Genomic DNA, 20,364 nt, shown 5'->3' on the forward strand with positions numbered 1-20,364 from the left:
TTTACTCCCTAAACAATTTTTATAGATCAAAACCACATTCCACTAAAAATCAAGTAGCAGCATCTATAAATCTCTAGGAAGAAGACTGAAAGTCTCAATATAATAGTAGTAGAAAGATTTTGTCTTCTATACACATTGAAGAAAACGTTTTCCCAGTAAAAGCTGAATAAACAAAGATGAACTATAAGTGCTTCAACTGCAGTTAAAAGGTATTTGTAATTACAAATTTTTACTACATAGAAAAATAGTTGATTCTTTAATGAAGAATGTTTAGGGCAAGTGTAACTATTTGTCCTGTCTGTAAGAACAATCAGCTTTGGGGCACCTGAGTGGCTCAGTCGGTTAAATACCCGACTCTTGATTTTGGCTCAGGTCACAATCTCTGGGTCATGAGATTGAGCCCCACATTGGGCTGGGTGCTCAGCACAGTGGTAGCTTAAGATTCTCTCTCTCTCTCTCCTTCCGCCCTTCCTCCCTCTCTCTCTCTCAAATAAATAAATCCTTTAAAAAAGAATAATCAATATTGATTTAACTATGCTTTTGCTATTTAATAATAGGCACTTAAAATATGTTCAGTGGAATAAATATAAGTGCTATACACAGCATGGAATAGCAATTACTCACCCTGTAGGCTGGCTTTCAAATTCTTCTGACCACTGCTCTTGAATATCCTCTGTAGAAAGATCTACATCCCGGGTGGTGGCAAAATTGAACTCACTTCCTTCATTTCCGTGGAAATAAATAGAGTTGCCTTCTGACTGACAGCTATGCTGTAGGTGAAAAGAGAGCAGGGGGTGACTGTTGAATTGGTTTTGTAGCTGGATCTGTCTTACCCATGCATAATTAGAATTTTTAGAAAAGTCACTATATTATTCCCTCTATGATGGACTCTCAAAATCAGAAGAGCTTGTTACTTCTTTTTTTTTTTTGTCCTGTTTAATTCAATTACAATTTCTTTCTAACTTATGAAGTTATCACAAAAAAAGGAGTCCAGGGGCCATTTGAGCTTTGCCATGTCAGCCTTCAGTATGAAACAAGAATATTTTAATTGGAATAATTTCCCATCTTTACCTAGTCCTTGTCATGGGAATTAAGAGTGATAATGACTTGCCATATATTTTCAATACTGTGCTTATGGGCTAAATCACACTGACCTTTTCAATATTCTCTATATTTCTGGCTTGCCATTCAAGCCTTTTGCGATTTGTCTGTAAATGGGATAGGAATAGAATAGCCAGCTAATCAAAACATGGAATATAGAAAAGGTCAAAGTAATCCCTGATATGATCGTATATTCTCAGCTACCTCTTGAATAAAAGTTTCTGGTGAGACCTAAGTAGTACATGATGGCTCCCATGAAGAGCTGGGAAATCACAATCTTTGTTATTCTCCCCCAAAGCACAAGATTTGCAATGAATAAAGAAAAAGAGTTTCTTGTGATACATTTTTTAACCTATATTTTTTCAGCTTAAAGTGAATAGTCAAAGGTCAGATCAAACTCTGGAGCTGAGTAAACTGAATATTTACTTTTTTTATGTATAAATCTAAGTTTTTATTAACTAATTTTTGGTAGTAAGTCACATACATAGAAATACTAGTAAAAGAAAGATCAAACAACTTTTTAAGTTTTATATACCCTTAAAATGAAATACAAATGAAGAAAAATAATTGGACAGAATATATCTGGTCCAGTGACTGTGAGTTCTGTAGAGCTGGGATCATGTCCATTTTGTTCAGTGCTGTATATACAATGTTTGGCTTATATAGTAGAAATTTAAAAAATTGTTGAATAATTCAATGATGAATGAATGAATGATACGGCTGTGCCTTTTCAAGTAATCAGTTATTCTTTTACAGAGAATTTACTATGTAGAAGGCATTAAGGAAGGTTAGGGGGGAGGGGTTTATAATGAAGTATAATAATACATAATCTTTGCTCTCAAAAAAATCCCAGTCTCACTGAGAGATATCAAAGATAGGTCTCAATGTTAGGCAGCAGATGCCAAGTGCTAATGAGTGAGAAAAGGTAAGAATTGCAGTCCAGGGCTGGTCTAGATGCATAAGTTCCATGGATGAACAGGTTTTTAACCTGCTTTAAAGGATGGATAAAAATCCAAATTGAATGACAAGTATGAATGAGTGACAAAGGTGATCAGAAGGCATGATTTTGAGAATTTGACCGGAGCCTGACAGTAAAACCACCTTAGAGAGCTCTACAATATTCTGTTGGCATGGTGTCCTAAAATAAGGGAGTGATTTATGCAAAGAAACATTTTATGACAAGCTGGTTATGGCTGGTAAAATCAATTGAGGAAGAGTCAGAGTACTATTTTGAAAGAGTTAAGTAGATACTCCCCTGTGGTTCTTTTGTTTTGTTTTGTTTTGCTTTTTTTGTTTTTTGTTTTTTTTTGTTTTGTTTTGCTTTTTGATTTGTTTCCTTCCCCCACCCCCCTTTTTTTTCTCCTTTCTTTTTCTTTCTCTTTTTCTTCTTTTTTTTCCTTTCGTTTTTTTTTCTCTTCCCTTTTTTTTCTCTTTCTCTTTTCTTTCCTTCTTTCTCTCCTCTCTTTTTCTCTTTTTCCCAATACAACTTGCTTTTGGCCACTCTGCACTGAGCAAAATGACTAGAAGGAAAACCTCACCTCAAAAGAAAGAATCAGAAACAGTCCTCTCTCCCACAGAGTTACAAAATCTGGATTACAATTCAATGTCAGAAAGCCAATTCAGAAGCACTATTATACAGCTACTGGTGGCTCTAGAAAAAAGTATAAAGGACTCAAGAGACTTCATGACTGCAGAATTTAGAGCTAATCAGGCAGAAATTAAAAATCAATTGAATGAGATGCAATCCAAACTAGAAGTCCTAACGACGAGGGTTAACGAGGTGGAAGAACGAGTGAGTGACATAGAAGACAAGTTGATAGCAAAGAGGGAAACTGAGGAAAAAAGAGACAAACAATTAAAAGACCATGAAGATAGATTAAGGGAAATAAACGACAGCCTGAGGAAGAAAAACCCACGTTTAATTGGGGTTCCCGAGGGCGCCGAAAGGGACAGAGGGCCAGAATATGTATTTGAACAAATTCTAGCTGAAAACTTTCCTAATCTGGGAAGGGAAACAGGCATTCAGATCCAGGAAATAGAGAGATCCCCCCCTAAAATCAATAAAAACCGTTCAACACCTCGACATTTAATTGTGAAGCTTGCAAATTCCAAAGATAAGGAGAAGATCCTTAAAGCAGCAAGAGACAAGAAATCCCTGACTTTTATGGGGAGGAGTATTAGGGTAACAGCAGACCTCTCCACAGAGACCTGGCAGGCCAGAAAGGGCTGGCAGGATATATTCAGGGTCCTAAATGAGAAGAACATGCAACCAAGAATACTTTATCCAGCAAGGCTCTCATTCAAAATGGAAGGAGAGATAAAGAGCTTCCAAGACAGGCAGCAACTAAAAGAATATGTGACCTCCAATCCAGCTCTGCAAGAAATTTTAAGGGGGACTCTTAAAATTCCCCTTTAAGAAGAAGTTCAGTGGAACAGTCCACAAAAACAAAGACTGAATAGATATCATGATGACACTAAACTCATATCTCTCAATAGTAACTCTGAATGTGAACGGGCTTAATGACCCCATCAAAAGGCGCAGGGTTTCAGACTGGATAAAAAAGCAGGACCCATCTATTTGCTGTCTACAAGAGACTCATTTTAGACAGAAGGACACCTACAGCCTGAAAATAAAAGGTTGGAGAACCATTTACCATTCGAAGGTCCTCAAAAGAAAGCAGGGGTAGCCATCCTTATATCAGATAAACTAAAATTTACCCCAAAGACTGTAGTGAGAGATGAAGAGGGACACTATATCATAGTTAAAGGATCTATTCAACAAGAGGACTTAACAATCCTCAATATATATGCTCCGAATGTGGGAGCTGCCAAATATATCAATCAATTATTAACCAAAGTGAAGAAATACTTAGATAATAATACACTTATACTTGGTGACTTCAATCTAGCTCTTTCTATACTCGATAGGTCTTCTAAGCACAACATCTCCAAAGAAACGAGAGCTTTAAATGATACACTGGACCAGATGGATTTCACAGATATCTACAGAACTTTACATCCAAACTCAACTGAATACACATTCTTCTCAAGCGCACATGGAACTTTCTCCAGAATAGACCACATATTGGGACACAAATCGGGTCTGAACCGATACCAAAGGATTGGGATTGTCTCCTGCATATTCTCGGACCATAATGCCTTGAAATTAGAACTAAATCACAACAAGAAGTTTGGAAGGACCTCAAACACGTGGAGGTTAAGGACCATCCTGCTAAAAGATAAAAGGGTCAACCAGGAAATTAAGGAAGAATTAAAAAGATTCATGGAAACTAATGAGAATGAAGATACAACCGTTCAAAATCTTTGGGATGCAGCAAAAGCAGTCCTAAGGGGGAAATACATCGCAATACAAGCATCCATTCAAAAACTGGAAAGAACTCAAATACAAAAGCTAACCTTACACATAAAGGAGCTAGAGAAAAAACAGCAAATAGATCCTACACCCAAGAGAAGAAGGGAGTTAATAAAGATTCGAGCAGAACTCAACGAAATCGAGACCAGAAGAACTGTGGAACAGATCCACAGAACCAGGAGTTGGTTCTTTGAAAGAATTAATAAGATAGATAAACCATTAGCCAGCCTTATTTAAAAGAAGAGAGAGAAGACTCAAATTAATAAAATCATGAATGAGAAAGGAGAGATCACTACCAACACCAAGGAAATACAAACGATTTTAAAAACATATTATGAACAGCTATACGCCAATAAATTAGGCAATCTAGAAGAAATGGACGCATTCCTGGAAAGCCACAAACTACCAAAACTGGAACAGGAAGAAATAGAAAACCTGAACAGGCCAATAACCAGGGAGGAAATTGAAGCAGTCATCAAAAACCTCCCAAGACACAAGAGTCCAGGGCCAGATGGCTTCCCAGGGGAATTTTATCAAACGTTTAAAGAAGAAATCATACCTATTCTCCTAAAGCTGTTTGGAAAGATAGAAAGAGATGGAGTACTTCCAAATTCGTTCTATGAAGCCAGCATCACCTTAATTCCAAAGCCAGACAAAGACCCCACCAAAAAGGAGAATTACAGACCAATATCCCTGATGAACATGGATGCAAAAATTCTCAACAAGATACTGGCCAATAGGATCCAACAGTACATTAAGAAAATTATTCACCATGACCAAGTAGGATTTATCCCCGGGACACAAGGCTGGTTCAACACCCGTAAAACAATCAATGTGATTCATCATATCAGCAAGAGAAAAACCAAGAACCATATGATCCTCTCATTGGATGCAGAGAAAGCATTTGACAAAATACAGCATCCATTCCTGATCAAAACTCTTCAGAGTGTAGGGATAGAGGGAACATTCCTCGACATCTTAAAAGCCATCTATGAAAAGCCCACAGCAAATATCATTCTCAATGGGGAAGCACTAGGAGCCTTTCCCCTAAGATCAGGAACAAGACAGGGATGTCCACTCTCACCACTGCTGTTCAACATAGTACTGGAAGTCCTAGCCTCAGCAACCAGACAACAAAAAGATATTAAAGGCATTCAAATTGGCAAAGAAGAAGTCAAACTCTCCCTCTTCGCCGATGACATGATACTCTACATAGAAAACCCAAAAGTCTCCACCCCAAGATTGCTAGAACTCATACAGCAATTCGGTAGCGTGGCAGGATACAAAATCAATGCCCAGAAGTCAGTGGCATTTCTATACACTAACAATGAGACTGAAGAAAGAGAAATTAAGGAGTCAATCCCATTTACAATTGCACCCAAAAGCATAAGATACCTAGGAATAAACCTAACCAAAGATGTAAAGGATCTATACCCTCAAAACTATAGAACACTTCTGAAAGAAATTGAGGAGGACACAAAGAGATGGAAAAATATTCCATGCTCATGGATTGGCAGAATTAATATTGTGAAAATGTCAATGTTACCCAGGGCAATATACACGTTTAATGCAATCCCTATCAAAATACCATGGACTTTCTTCAGAGAGTTAGAACAAATTATTTTAAGATTTGTGTGGAATCAGAAAAGACCCCGAATAGCCAGGGGAATTTTAAAAAAGAAAACCATATCTGGGGGCATTACAATGCCAGATTTCAGGTTGTACTACAAAGCTGTGGTCATCAAGACAGTGTGGTACTGGCACAAAAACAGACACATAGATCAGTGGAACAGAATAGAGAATCCAGAAGTGGACCCTGAACTTTATGGGCAACTAATATTCGATAAAGGAGGAAAGACTATCCATTGGAAGAAAGACAGTCTCTTCAATAAATGGTGCTGGGAAAATTGGACATCCACATGCAGAAGAATGAAACTAGACCACTCTCTTTCACCATACACAAAGATAAACTCAAAATGGATGAAAGATCTAAGTGTGAGACAAGATTCCATCAAAATCCTAGAGAAGAACACAGGCAACACCCTTTTTGAACTCGGCCATAGTAACTTCTTGCAAGATATATCCATGAAGGCAAAAGAAACAAAAGCAAAAATGAACTATTGGGACTTCATCAAGATAAGAAGCTTTTGCACAGCAAAGGATACAGTCAACAAAACTAAAAGACAACCTACAGAATGGGAGAAGATATTTGCAAATGACATATCAGATAAAGGGCTAGTTTCCAAGATCTATAAAGAACTTACTAAACTCAGCACCAAAGAAACAAACAATCCAATCATGAAATGGGCAAAAGACATGAACAGAAATCTCACAGAGGAAGACATAGACATGGCCAACATGCATATGAGAAAATGTTCTGCATCACTTGCCATCAGGGAAATACAAATCAAAACTACAATGAGATACCACCTCACACCAGTGACAATGGGGAAAATTAACAAGGCAGGAAACAACAAATGTTGGAGAGGATGCGGAGAAAAGGGAATCCTCTTACACTGTTGGTGGGAATGTGAACTGGTGCAGCCACTCTGGAAAACTGTGTGGAGGTTCCTCAAACAGTTAAAAATAGACCTGCCCTACGACCCAGCAATTGCACTGTTGGGGATTTACCCCAAAGATACAGATGCAATGAAACGCCGGGACACCTGCACCCCGATGTTTCTAGCAGCAATGGCCACGATAGCCAAACTGTGGAAGGAGCCTCGGTGTCCATCGAAAGATGAATGGATAAAGAAGATGTGGTTTATGTATACAATGGAATACTACTCAGCCATTAGAAATGACAAATACCCACCATTTGCTTCAACGTGGATGGAACTGGAGGGTATTATGCTGAGTGAAGTAAGTCAGTCGGAGAAGGACAAACATTATATGTTCTCATTCATTTGGGGAATATAAATAATAGTGAAAGGGAATATAAGGGAAGGGAGAAGAAATGTGTGGGAAATATCAGAAAGGGAGACAGAACGTAAAGACTGCTAACTCTGGGAAACGAACTAGGGGTGGTAGAAGGGGAGGAGGGGGGGGTGGGAGTGAATGGGTGACGGGCACTGGGTGTTATTCTGTATGTTAGTAAATTGAACACCAATAAAAAATAAATTAAAAAAAAAAAGAGTTAAGTAAAGCTTCCAGAAGTTCAAGAGAGTCGGGGCATATGATCTTGGGGGGCGTGGTCATTTCACAGTGGTAACACATAAGATACACCCACAGAACCTGTCATCATCTTAGGTAATACTGTAGCGTGTGGCAAGCATCACCTGCTTGAGAATCTTCTTCATACCACAATGAATACAGTTTATTCACAGATGCTAAACTGAGCTCATTATATGTGATCCTAACTCACACAAACTGATGAAAACTAGGGTTCAGTTTATTTAATAGTAGGTAGAAATTGTTAAAAGGTGACAAAACCAAGAGTCCACTACTTTTATCCTGTAAAGACTACAAATGCTAACTAAAATAACAAAGATTACTTTCCTAATAAATCCACCAAACTCTAAGTAACGTTTTTTACAATTATCTTCACATTTAGTCATTGTCTAAGGAAAAGCCATACATAAAACATCTATATGTATGAAATTTAATTACAATTTAAAAGGACATATTTAGGTAATAAAAAGAGTGACCTACTTAACATGAAACCTTAGTCATTTCCAGCTAAATATCAATTTAATTATTTCAGTTTTGGTTTCATTTGCCTCAGAGTTGTTTGTTAACATTTTAATTCCATGTTATAAATTAAATGTTTTGTTACTCTTCCAAAATTTGTATTATTAAGATTTTGATATATATTTTAATTCATCTGAGATGGAAAATTTATGCAAAAAAAGTCATTAGAAAACAAGATATTAACTGCATCTTGTTAAACTGATTTCAGAAAATTAAAATCAGTTGGCGTTTTAGAAAACTAGAAATAATTTTAAAGCACCTTTAGTTAGTTATTTTGTGGTTACCAAATAGATTTGGTAGTTGAATAGATCGTTTGTAATTGTATACTTATTGAAAATTATCTACCAAATATGCATTTTGACACTATGACTACAGAGTGCCCGCATATTTACTGTATCAAGGATCAATAAAGCAATCTGAAAAAATATTAATACTCACCTTAATTAAATGTTACCCAGTTTTCATGCTAATCTAATAGGATCCAAAAACTAGTAGGGTCTCTGTCTTTGGTGAGTTTCCATGAAAGAGACAATGGGATAGTTTTTGGCATAGTTTTATTATTTCTATAGGGAAGGAGTTGTTCTTTAACAGCTTGTAGTGAAAGAATAATGATGCCAAATCTAAATTCAAACAGACAGGGCAGTGGTTTAAAACAATCAGTGCTGGTCTTTCCACTGCAAATATCCCAATCCTGTCTGTCAGGTTTATAGGAAGATTCACAGTTAGTTCTCTTCTCCCTTCCTAAATAGGCCCAAAGTCCACTGGGTGTGGAGGGAAAAGTACTGCTCTGTGAATATTCTCTTCTTCATAGCCTCAATGCTGCAACACATTACCCCCAAAAAAGCAATATGCAAAGTAAACAGCCACAGCTCAGTGGGTGGTGGCTCAACCTCTCTGCTCTCCTAGCAAGATGGGGTTGTCATTTTCTGGGCAGCAGGGCCTGGGAATACACACACACAGCAACACATGGCTGCTTGACTCCCCACCATGCTAAGGAGATCAAGATACAGCTTCTGCCTCTGCCATTCTGAGTTGAACCCAGTGTTTTCAAGGTTTAGAGTCAGGGTAATACGAACAACAGGGTCATATTGGGACTATAAAATAGGGGCTAGTTGGTGTGAGATTGGTGTATTCCTGAGTCATGTGAGCAGGAATGAGAGCAGGAACAAGCCTACTTAGTGGTTGACTGTATATAGGCCCTATATTTAAGAATCCTTAAATTCTTAAAAGGGGACAGTTTAGGGTTCTCATTCTGAGGATTCCTACATCAATTACAAGGCAAGTCAGAGCTCCACGTGAATTCTGTTTTAGAATTTGTCATGGAGGCTCAAAAATCTTAGAATGGGCCTGGTTTTCCAGTAACTCTCCAAACTAAGAATTTATGCACGAATGCATTTGGACTGGGATAGAATTCCCTGGACCTCAGCTTGTTTGATACTGCATCTCTGCCTCTGGATGGGAATGCATGGCCTGCTGGGTTACAGGGTTGCCTGAACTCTCCCCTAAAATCTACCTCAATTAATTCAGCACTTACATGAATTGAGGAGATGAAGGTTGGAAAAGAACAAAATCCTAGAAACCAAAACCAATCAAGATGACAAGAAGTGAAGACTCATTTGCTATCCATCCTCAAGAAGTCTGAGGATTGGAACCAGAAGACCTGTTCCAATATGTTTGCTCTACTTAACAGCTACATGGTTTTGCATAAGTCAGTTAACCTCTGCAGGCCTGAATTTCTCAGGGTACAGAATGATGTCTGTAATATCTATTCCCTAGAGGTGTTGTTAGAAGCACAAGTGATATTACTTGAGGAAATGTGTTTCTGAAACTTCCGAGTGCTATGCAATAATCTTATTTTATTTCTGGATATATATATTTTCCAAAAATAAGCTGTTGTATTCCATACTCTTAGCAGTAGGTGATACAGAAATAGAAATATATTTAAATCCATTTTTAAGTATGTTTCTCATTAGAACAGTCTTTAAAATTTTTCAAATCAACTTAAAACCTTTAGTAAAATGTAAAAGAGTATGTCCCAAAATACCATATGGTAAAAATACCAGTAGCACTCATTCACTTTTAGGACAAACAGAAGCATCAATTAGAAGTTTAAAAGTCCTCCAAATTTTGGCAGATTACCAAAAATTCTCTGAAGACCAGACAATTTAATAATGCAAGATGTCCATTACCACTTTTTTCTACTGATGAACTTGCACTGGGTAATATCAGTATACTATGTTAATAATCCAAGCAAAATGTGCATTGAAAATATGAAAAGAATTTCAGGAAACTGCTCTCAGTGATTTTAATACCCAGCCGCTTTTGTTCAACATTTATTCAAACTCATGTCATTTTTATGTAATAACAATTAAAATCTAAACAATTTCAAAAGATAGTTAAAGGTCTAACTTTGTGAGATACACAAACTCTTGATATGATACAAACAAGAGTATTTTGGAATTCAGGAGTATTTTGAGTATACTAAAAATCTGTCAGGTTTTTTTTTTTTTTTTTTAGCAAATGATCATAAAATTTGATTTCCTGAGTTCTAGCTTTTGACTGACTTATGGTGAATATATATCAAGTAACTAAGCATATATTTGGGACAAAATAAAGGTATAAATTCTGAAGATGGCTTTAAATATTTCTATTTCTAGCCCTCCTAATATGCATTAATTATGATATTATAATTATTTTTCCTTTGTGTCACTACTTTAGCACTGATCAATGACATATACTTTATAGTTCTAAGTTCTGGAGATCTCCAAATTTTAAAAATCCCTTAAATATAGTCCATATTTGTTTCTACTTGTCAATCGAAAATATTTTCCTACTTTACAGTTAAATGAGTTTCCTTTACTTGAAAAGCAGAACACAGTGTAGCCAAGTGACAAGAATTTGCCATTCAGAAAAGCATCAACAGGAAACATCAGTGCAAATTCCTCAATATAACAAGTCCTTGGCCACAATTCAGGATAACATTTTTCTAAGGTTGCTCCCTATCCTCTGCTGCAAATGTTAATGACTTCACCTCTGTACTTGTAAAAGTACTTGCAATCGCCCCCACCATAGTTTAATTAGGTTTTCATAAAAGATGAACACTGAGGCACCTCTTAATATTATCTCCCTGGGGTCTAATGGCCCCGATGCTTCTTTCAGGCATCTGTAGCTTTACAATTTATTTTTTTGACGATATCCTTTTTGTTGGAATGAGTATATTGGGCATTTGGGCAATGCCAGCTTGCAGAGAGCTGGTGGCAGATGGAATGAAATCTGCCTGGTATGCCTTCCCCTCCACATGAGCAGAGAGCCATCCATTTCCTCCATTAAGGAGTTGTCACTCAGCCCACCCAGCTGGAAGACCATTTTTGATAGCCAAGCTGGCTGGTGGCAGACAATTCAGATACAAAGTGCACTTTAAAAGGAAGCTAAAACATCATTTGTAGGAAAATTGAAAATGCATGGCTTCCACCACAGCCAATTTTTTAATGACTGTAATATTTTAAGTGATTATTTTTGCCACTTCAGATTGCTCCTTAGAGAGGAGAGGTTTTTTAATTAAAATCTAGGCAATGCAAATAGATGAGATATGAGGAGCAGAGGAAAGAGAAATAAGATGAATAAAATTAATTAAAATGGCATTGTTGGCAGAGTCATAAATTAGCCAATGTCTGGCTGGAAATAAAATATATTGGTATAGGAGTTTCTGGACTACACTGAGATGTGTGATTGAGTGATTGGAAATCGACTGACTTATAGCCTACACATCATTGTGTTTCCTAAGCCTTTCTCTATGCTATAGCTATTATCATATAGAAATACATATTTCCTACATCCTGGGTCAATGGTCTTTAAAGGTACAGGTTTTTGTACTATTTTGGAAAAAAAACAAAATAGGAATAGAATGATTTCTTTCATGAGGCAAAATGAATTTCTGTCATTTTCCACACATTCAATTTCTAGGTAATTTAATGCCAGTTAAAAAACTGAAAACTTGGCTATGAACATAGTCCAGGTGCAGGAGGGCTGAAGTGCATTTTCTCTAGTCAACACAATAGATTCAACCATAGTGAGTGGATTTAAGGGAGCTTAAAGAGTATTTTTTCTCATTGTTTTCTGGATTCGCTAAGCATTCACATTTGAACCACTTTTCACCAAGATTCATAAAGATTCGATTTATGGTATATTTTGTGACAAGTGTATAATTACTTGGCAATAGTTATGACAACTCTAAAATGGCAACAATGACAGATTTGAATTGGAGTAATGAGAGTAAGAATAACAATGTAAAATTCCATAGGGTGTCGTTAACCTTGTCTACGGAGATCAACTTGACTTTCACAGGGTCTGAGGTTTTCGGACTTGCCTTCTCAAATTAAGGCCAAGGATGCCAGGCACAATATGGGAGGCTATGAGAGATTGAGGAATGAAAGGGCTGGCTTTATAGTCAAATATACCGGGCTACAAAAAATCAATACTGTTTGATCCTGGGAAAGCCATTTGGCCTCTGCGAGCCTCTGTGTTTTCATCTGTGAAATGGGAGTAATTGTGAGGATTAGATGAGAAACTGTAGACAAGAGACCTACTAAAGATTGGGGAATCTCAGGAAATCAGTAAATGTTCATTGCCCCATCTTCATTCATTTGCTTAACAAACCTTACTTCAGTGAGTGCCACCGTGCCGGTTACTGTGCCATGTCCTGTACTAGGTACAAAAATGATGACAAATGTTATGTTCTTGACATTCATATAGAGTAAAATAAATCTCACAGAACATTGTGTTAATTACTGATTAAATGTGGCAGGTTCAGATCCAAAACAAACAAACAAAAAGATGCATCCATCAGGGAGGTTCTGGGGTTTGTTTGAATAGTTACTTCCAGTAGAATTTATAAAAATTATTTATGCCGTGTTATCGCCACCCTTGTCATGGTGATTTGGCTCAATGCCATGTTTCACTAATGCTATTCCACATTAATTACTATACAAATAGGCAGCATTGGAGGGAAATTGTGAAAAGCACACTACTTATGTTTAACCCTTCATCCCCAAAGTACTCTTATTAGCTTGACAAATTATATTCTGGCTCATTCTACAATATCATGTACCCACCTCTTGGGGGAAACATGACAATAAGAGCAATGCAATCCAAAGTGAAGAACATCCCAAGCAAAGGGAATTTACGTAGACAGCAGGCAATTAACCAAGCTGGAATCTGGCCAGAAATCATAGTTAACGTTCTGATTCTTAATGGAAAAAGACATGGGAACACGGACTAGCCACAAGTCTTACTGAGCTCAGGTTTATTCTCATTAGAAAGCTGGGACTCAAATCCCTGAAGTTCTACACCAGATAGTTTCCAGTACAGTGATTTGCAAAGCACTTTTCTGGAAAGCTTATCTGATTTCCTCCTGTTTGTCTTTATACTCTAAAAAGACAAAATGAAATAATTGAGTGGATCACTTAAACCTTTTTCTGGGATGCTTAATTTCTGGAAGACAAGTTGGGCATGATAGCAGGAAGCTATTGATCTACCTGGGGATTATACCCTCCAAAATACATGTTTAAAAGTGAACTCTGCTTTGAGTGTGATCATCCCTTTCACCATTTGTCTTAGGGTTTTTTTCATTAGCCTTCAACTTGCATTAAGACTTTAAATTTTCAGACAAATTAATTTACATTTTTTCATAATTTGGACATAATGACCTTTATTCTGCATTAACAATTCCACAATTTATGACAAAAGTATTAGACAAGTGACAGCAGAATCCCAGAGTGAAAGTTCCAATTCTTATTCAGAACTGGAGACTTGCCTAGCGTCCACTGGGACAATGAATTTGGCAAATGCTTAATGTACAAGAGCTATAAGAAAATTAATAGACTCTCCTGTTCTGACTTAATGCTTCCCTTTAATGGGTTGTTGATTTACCTAATGGCTGTTGTCTTCATTAGGGCCTTTGGTGTTTGTTAAACAGGAAAATTGTCATTATTACTGCATATTTATCAACAGTAAATGTAGTAAAGAGGAGGCAGTGTGTCTAAATGGAAGTGGTAATAGATAAAAGATTAACATATGACCTTTCTAAATTCTGTATGCCTAGTAAATCCAAATCCCTGGCCTAAATTAAAAAAATTTAATAAATTACTTTTTAAGGAAACTTCTTTTAAATACATGTGACCAAATCACAGCCTATTCTAAAGGACAAACCTTCCTAACAGAATCTGTGACCTTTAGTGTGGATTTACTTCTCAACACGAGTTGACATAAATGTGTAGAAGGAGTAATCTGGAATTCTTTGCTAGGCACCCAATGAACTCGGGTAATAAATAGAGAAAGATTAGCAGGTGCAGGCACAGCCATCAGAGTGGGAAGAGTTCTTAAAAAAGAAGCGTAACAGCACCTATCTCGCAGTGATCTGCATTTAATCTGTGGGTCAATTCCAGAGCTGGCAAAAGCCAGTGATTTATGCCTTTGCAAGCCCAGAGTAACCAGGCAAGCTGAGCAGATATAAACATTTATTAATGGGGAGTGAGCAAAACACTCTCTCCCTCTCTCTCTCTTTCACACACACACACACACACACACACACACACACACACACAGATACCAAAGAATCACAAATGATTCATGCTTTCAAAATACAAATTTTGGCTGCCACTGAAGATGAGAATCACTTCCATAGCATATTATCCATTTAGAAACTCTGCTTCATGGGGTACTATTAAAGGATGAGAAAAAAAGAAAAACAACACCAAAACCAAAAAACTTGCTCGTCATTCATCCCTGGGCTTGCCTCTGAGTGCTTCACTGATCTTTTTGGCTCTTCTCTGTGATGGAGAGTTATGGAAAGCAGGCTGCTAGCTGAAGGAGCTCCAGGTTGGCCCTCCAAAAACTTATATTTATTGTTTTTCTTTGAGCTGGAAATTAAGGATGTTCTCAGATTGCAGGATGTATGTTTGAGGAGCTCAAAAGAGATGACTTTGTTGAATGTGTCCAGATGATTCAAGAGTAACTAAGGAAAATGGAGCAATAAACCTCCATTTACTGACACCCATGGTCTATCTACTTACAGATATAAAACTTGGACAATAAGGCCTTCCTCATAGTGCTGGCACCTACAAAGCACTCATGAAATGCCATCATGACTACTATTCCTACTATTGTTGCTACTATTATTTATCATCATAGAGTGTCTATTATTATTATTATTATTATCATTATTTAGCATCATGCTAGTCCAAGTATTCCCAGATATGAGATTCCTATCTAAGGTGAAATGCTGATCCTTGATACTGTGTCTTATCTGGAAAGAGCTAAAAAAAACCTTAAACCTTGATGGCAAAACCAAGACCATTGTCACAGAGCTGAAGCACCAGAAGTTACCCTAAGATTAACCGTTCTCCTGCTTCAGACAGGAAGAATGTGCCTCCCACTTTTGAAAGTGGTACAAACACCCACAGCCACCTGACAGGGAGAGGCACCACCATGGGATGGGCGCTGGCAGCGGGGTAGCACTTAACTCCTCTAGCAACTGCAGAGGAACTGGCAGCTATACTCTGTGCCTTTTGAATAGGAACAAATGACACAAATAATTCTTGATTATTCTAGAAATCATGCACAGAAGTTACAAAGGGATGCACTATTCTGTAAACGAAGGCAAAGTCATCTTAACCAATAATTACCACACGTGATTCAATACTGAGTGGGCTTCAGTCCGCTTGCCTTGTGAGTCCACGACCTGCTTACTCTGGGATATTGCTAATGAGAGTGGTGCTCTGGGGAGCTTTGTAACTTGCAGCACTGTATTTATTGGCATTTAGAGCCCCACCTACTTGGTCATGAACAAAGGGCTGCTTAGGGATTTGTGGGAAATAAAACATCATGATGGTAATTAGAAGCATAAGAATGTGGTGTGCGTCTTCTTCCAATAGGCAAGTTTTCTGGAAAAACATTGGAAGATGAGTCACGCAAGGCCATGAACTTGCAGAGGATGGAGGAGAAACACAGAGGCTGTAGAGGAAGAACATATTAGTTCCATAACCTCTTACAGCTTACCAACCCCAAATCAAAAAGCACAACCAATATAAATCCAGATTCTATATTAAAAGCCAATACTGTTATACATCTATTTCATGGTAATTACCAAAGAGCCAACAGATGGTTATGGCCTTCTACCAACCCAGGGCAGATTTAAACTGGTGACTTATAATTGCAATTCTCCAGATCACATAAACTCCTTAAGTTAATTACTCTATTTGGTCTTATATCATTCTGCCCTACTTGAGAAAAACAAGAACAGGCTCAGATGAAATGAATTAAATATTCCCAAAGAAACTGAAAAAAATAATCTAAAGAAGACAAGGAGAAAAATGCACTGTGAATGTGAATCGTTTTCATCTTTCTTATTTGACCTGACACCCTCAAGCATTATTTTCGAGGACATCAGCTAGATAGTTTACATACTCACTACTTTCTATACCTTTGTTTTATGAACAGCAGAACTTAAAAAATCATTTGATGTTGATAATAAAAACTATTAATAATGCTGATTACATGAGTGGCACTGAAACTTAATTCCAATGGAAACCATTTATCTTGATTGCCAAAGGTCACATATATGGGCACCACTTGTGTCCAACCTAATCACTTTGATGCATTTGATTCTGATATTACTTCAATGATATATACGAATGACATAATTTGTGGAGTCTATATTTTTTGCTATCCTATTTTCCCACGCGTCATAATCAGAGATTTTGGCTCAATCCTTTGCCTTCTACACATTTTCCTCTATGTTCGCTTCCTTGTGGAGCTTATTCTCAAAGTTTCAGTAAAGAGGACACATATCTATTGAACCCTTTCTATGTGCCAGGGACTGTTCCAAGGGTTTTATATGTATTTTCTTATTTGATTATCACAGCTTGAGGTGGATACTATTATTATCCTGTTACAGATGAGGACACTGAGCAGCTAAGACGTTAAAAGAAGTTGCCCCAAGCCAGATGGCTAATGAAGATTTGAACCCACATAGTTAAGCCCATTTTTTAAATTTATTTTTATTTTTTAATTTTTTAAAGCCCATTTTCTTAACAGTTGGACTGTCTCTGGTTCCATTCACAATATTTTCAACTTCCTTCAAGTCATCAGTGAAAATGAAATTCATTCTTTCCTCATAAACTAGATCTTGTTTTTTCCAGCTTTTCATTCATTCAGCTAACACCTAACAACAATCCATCATGTGTCAAACACAGGAGATTAAAAAATGGCTGAAATACTCCCCAAGCTTAAAAAACTGACATTCTAACCAGGGAGACAGAAACATAAAAGGAAAGCGATGTTGTAAATGCTCTCATAGAGGTATAGGTCCTGTGTAAGAGAATACTGAAATGGAACTAGTTTTGTATCAGTTTTGGTTGATGGTCTAATAAAATAGGTGGCAACTACTCCACATTCTAGGGTAAGGGTTGGATGGACCAGCTGTAAGGACCTAGTGAAAGAGGTGACAATAGGGTTTAGTTACTCAAATTGCAGGGAGACAAAGTTGATGTGTGTAGGAAGCTGGATAGCAGAGAAATGATTTCCTTAGAGAGGACTGGTGGTAAACTGTGAGTCCCACCCATGATTGTATCAGAGGAGGAAGGTACCTTCTTCTTTCCTCAAGCCTGGTGCATTGGATGGTATGCTGGATGGCCTTGGACTAGTGCCTGGAGTTGCCTGGAAGATGGCTAGGTAAGAAGAGGGCTGTGCTTAGAAGTAACGACTCTCCTCTCAATCATGAATCCAAGGTGAATGTTTACTGGAGAGTAGGCTTGGGCCCATGGACACAAGAAACAGCCTACTTTGTCTGAAATCCTGCCCCAGATGGCTCCCTGACAAGAAGGCCGCAATGGAAAGAAGTTGTAGTCATTAACTAGAGGCCCAGGGACTGAAAGTGAAAGCCAACATGAGAGATACATAAAAGAATGGCAGGTGAGAGATTCCCAGCAGTAATGTGAATGGGGAGATTTCCAAAGAGCCCAAAGGTAGATCGAAGAGAGAACCAGCTCTCCAAGGGATCAATAATTCCAGCTTGTAACAATATCTGCCTCCTGCCTCTTCTGCTTCCTCCACACCCAACCCTGGAGGGTTCAGAGGCTGAAATCTGGGGTAGGGGGTGGTGAGGAAGAAGGAGCAGGAACTGACCACCACCTTCTCCATTCCCACTGCAGGAGACCTAAGCTGGAAGAGGGTGGAGAAGCTACAGATGAAGCTTGGAGCTTAGGTTATTATGCTGAACTGATCATATGTATTATTGAACTGAGACTGTTTGAGAGACTAAAGTGATTGGATGATTTATTTGGTCTCTTGGCAGTCTTGGGACCTAGAAAGAGGACAGAGACAAAGAAGATTTCAGATCGAATCTGAATGGTCACTGGGGGAAACAAAGAGATGTTTCCCACAGCCAGTCTCCAACCCCAATTCCTGCTGGATCAACCTAATACTTATAGCAGCCCAAAGAGGAGAGAGACATTAACGATGTAAAAGGTCACATGGACAATGACACTGGAACAAGGGTTTTCAGGATGCTGGGGAATTACCAGACAGAGAAAAAAGAAGGTGAAAAGCATGTCTTAAGTGTAGGAGTGTGAAATTCTGTACTCTGTTTGTGAGGCTGGAACACAGCGGAGCCGGGGATGTGGATGAAGGTCTAGGCCCCCATGGGAAACCATCGGAAGTCCTGAGTATGGAGGGAGCATGATGTGATTTCTGTGAAGGAATGATGCTGGAGTTTATGTCAGTGGCATCCTTATACATGGTCTTTGCCTCCTAACTCCCTTGTCACAGGCAGTCCGCTGCCATGAGACTGTCGGTTTCTCTTTCTTTAGCATCACATGATTCTTACACTATACCACCTCCCACACTGGTTACCTATTGCAAATGCCTCCAGCTTCCATAAAGAAAACATGTCAATACTCCCATCCCCTTAAGTTTACTTGAGGTCAGCAGTCAATACCTGTGTTGGTCTAGTAACCAGGACCATGAAAACAAAATCAGCTGGAAGGGCGTGGAAGAGAAGAAAGAGACCAGTGCTTGGGCTGACCTTATATATTCTAATGTATATATATATTCTAACGTATAAAAATCAGCCATCTGGAGGAAGGAATGTGCAGTACAAATGGAATACAGCTGGAGCAAGATCAAGAAACAGGAGAAAAACAAGAATCTTTTAACCTATACTCAGAGAGTGATGGGGAAGAAAATGGGCAGATAATTTAAACGGATGTTGGGAAGAAACATGGGACAAACAGAATCACACTGGCTTCTGTTTGTGACATGTAAGAGCAAAGCCACGTGGTGAATGAAGTCAAGATCAAGTCAGATTCCTCTATGTGAGTCCTGGCTCTCCCATGGGTGAGAGGGATATATTGGACAAGTTACTCAACACTTCCATGTCCACTTTCCACATCTGTAAAATGGGGCTAATATAGCACCTGCTTTATAGGTTTATAAAGAGAAAATTACATGAGAATAATATATATGTATATCCCTGTGTATATGTGTGTATATGTCTGTGAGTGTATATTGTGTGTGTGTGTGTGTGTGTGTGTGTATGCGTGCATGCATCTGGAATATTAAGTGCTCAATAAAAAGTAGCCCTTATTACTTAGACGAAGAGTAGTATGTCTGTGCCTGGACATTTTTTCCTCAACTGAGCTCTGTTTTGTAATTAAGCACACTTTCTCAATTGCTGTTAAACTCACTCTTTGATCTAGTTAAGATGTAAACATCTTGGAAACTTTTACTGAACACGAAAGGTAATAGGTAGAACAAGCAAACAGACGTAATCCTCAAAACCAAATAAAGCAATGTTTAAAACATGCCTTGTGACCAATGGGAACATGGAGATATGCTCTTGTTTTTTAACTGGTTGTATTTAGTTTTTGTTTCAGATGCCACCAAGTGAAGGAGAAATATTTAATGAAGAAGTTGCATACAGTTTAAATAAACAATTTTATTTCTAGAACTCCAAATCACTGGGCAAAAGCCACTTTATCATGCTCTGATGTTTGAGCCAGAAAGCAAGAGGGTGGTCATGCAAATGAGGTAAAATGACAGTTCTTAGATTACATTATTGCAAAGATTTAAAAGGAATTTTCAAAAAGAAACATCAGAGAAAAATTTCTACCTGACAGTCACAGTGGTTTTTTTCGTAGGTCACC

The 20,364-nt window shown here is 37.9% G+C and overlaps 1 protein-coding gene across 2 annotated transcripts in view; it reads right to left on the minus strand.

Moving 5' to 3' along the window:
- Positions 1-20,364, minus strand: part of RELN (reelin) — a 498,553-nt gene that overhangs the window by 195,374 nt on the left and 282,815 nt on the right. For both annotated transcript variants that reach the window (XR_012014160.1, XM_072791484.1), the window contains exon 11: positions 625-770. Coding sequence is in view for 1 of the 2 variants with exons in the window: in XM_072791484.1 (XP_072647585.1) it covers positions 625-770 (146 nt within the window). In the remaining variant the exon portion in view is untranslated. The remainder of the gene's footprint in view (positions 1-624; positions 771-20,364) is intronic.

This window comes from Canis lupus, chromosome 21 (genome assembly GCF_048164855.1).
Source record: "Canis lupus baileyi chromosome 21, mCanLup2.hap1, whole genome shotgun sequence".
Taxonomy (NCBI): domain Eukaryota; kingdom Metazoa; phylum Chordata; class Mammalia; order Carnivora; family Canidae; genus Canis; species Canis lupus.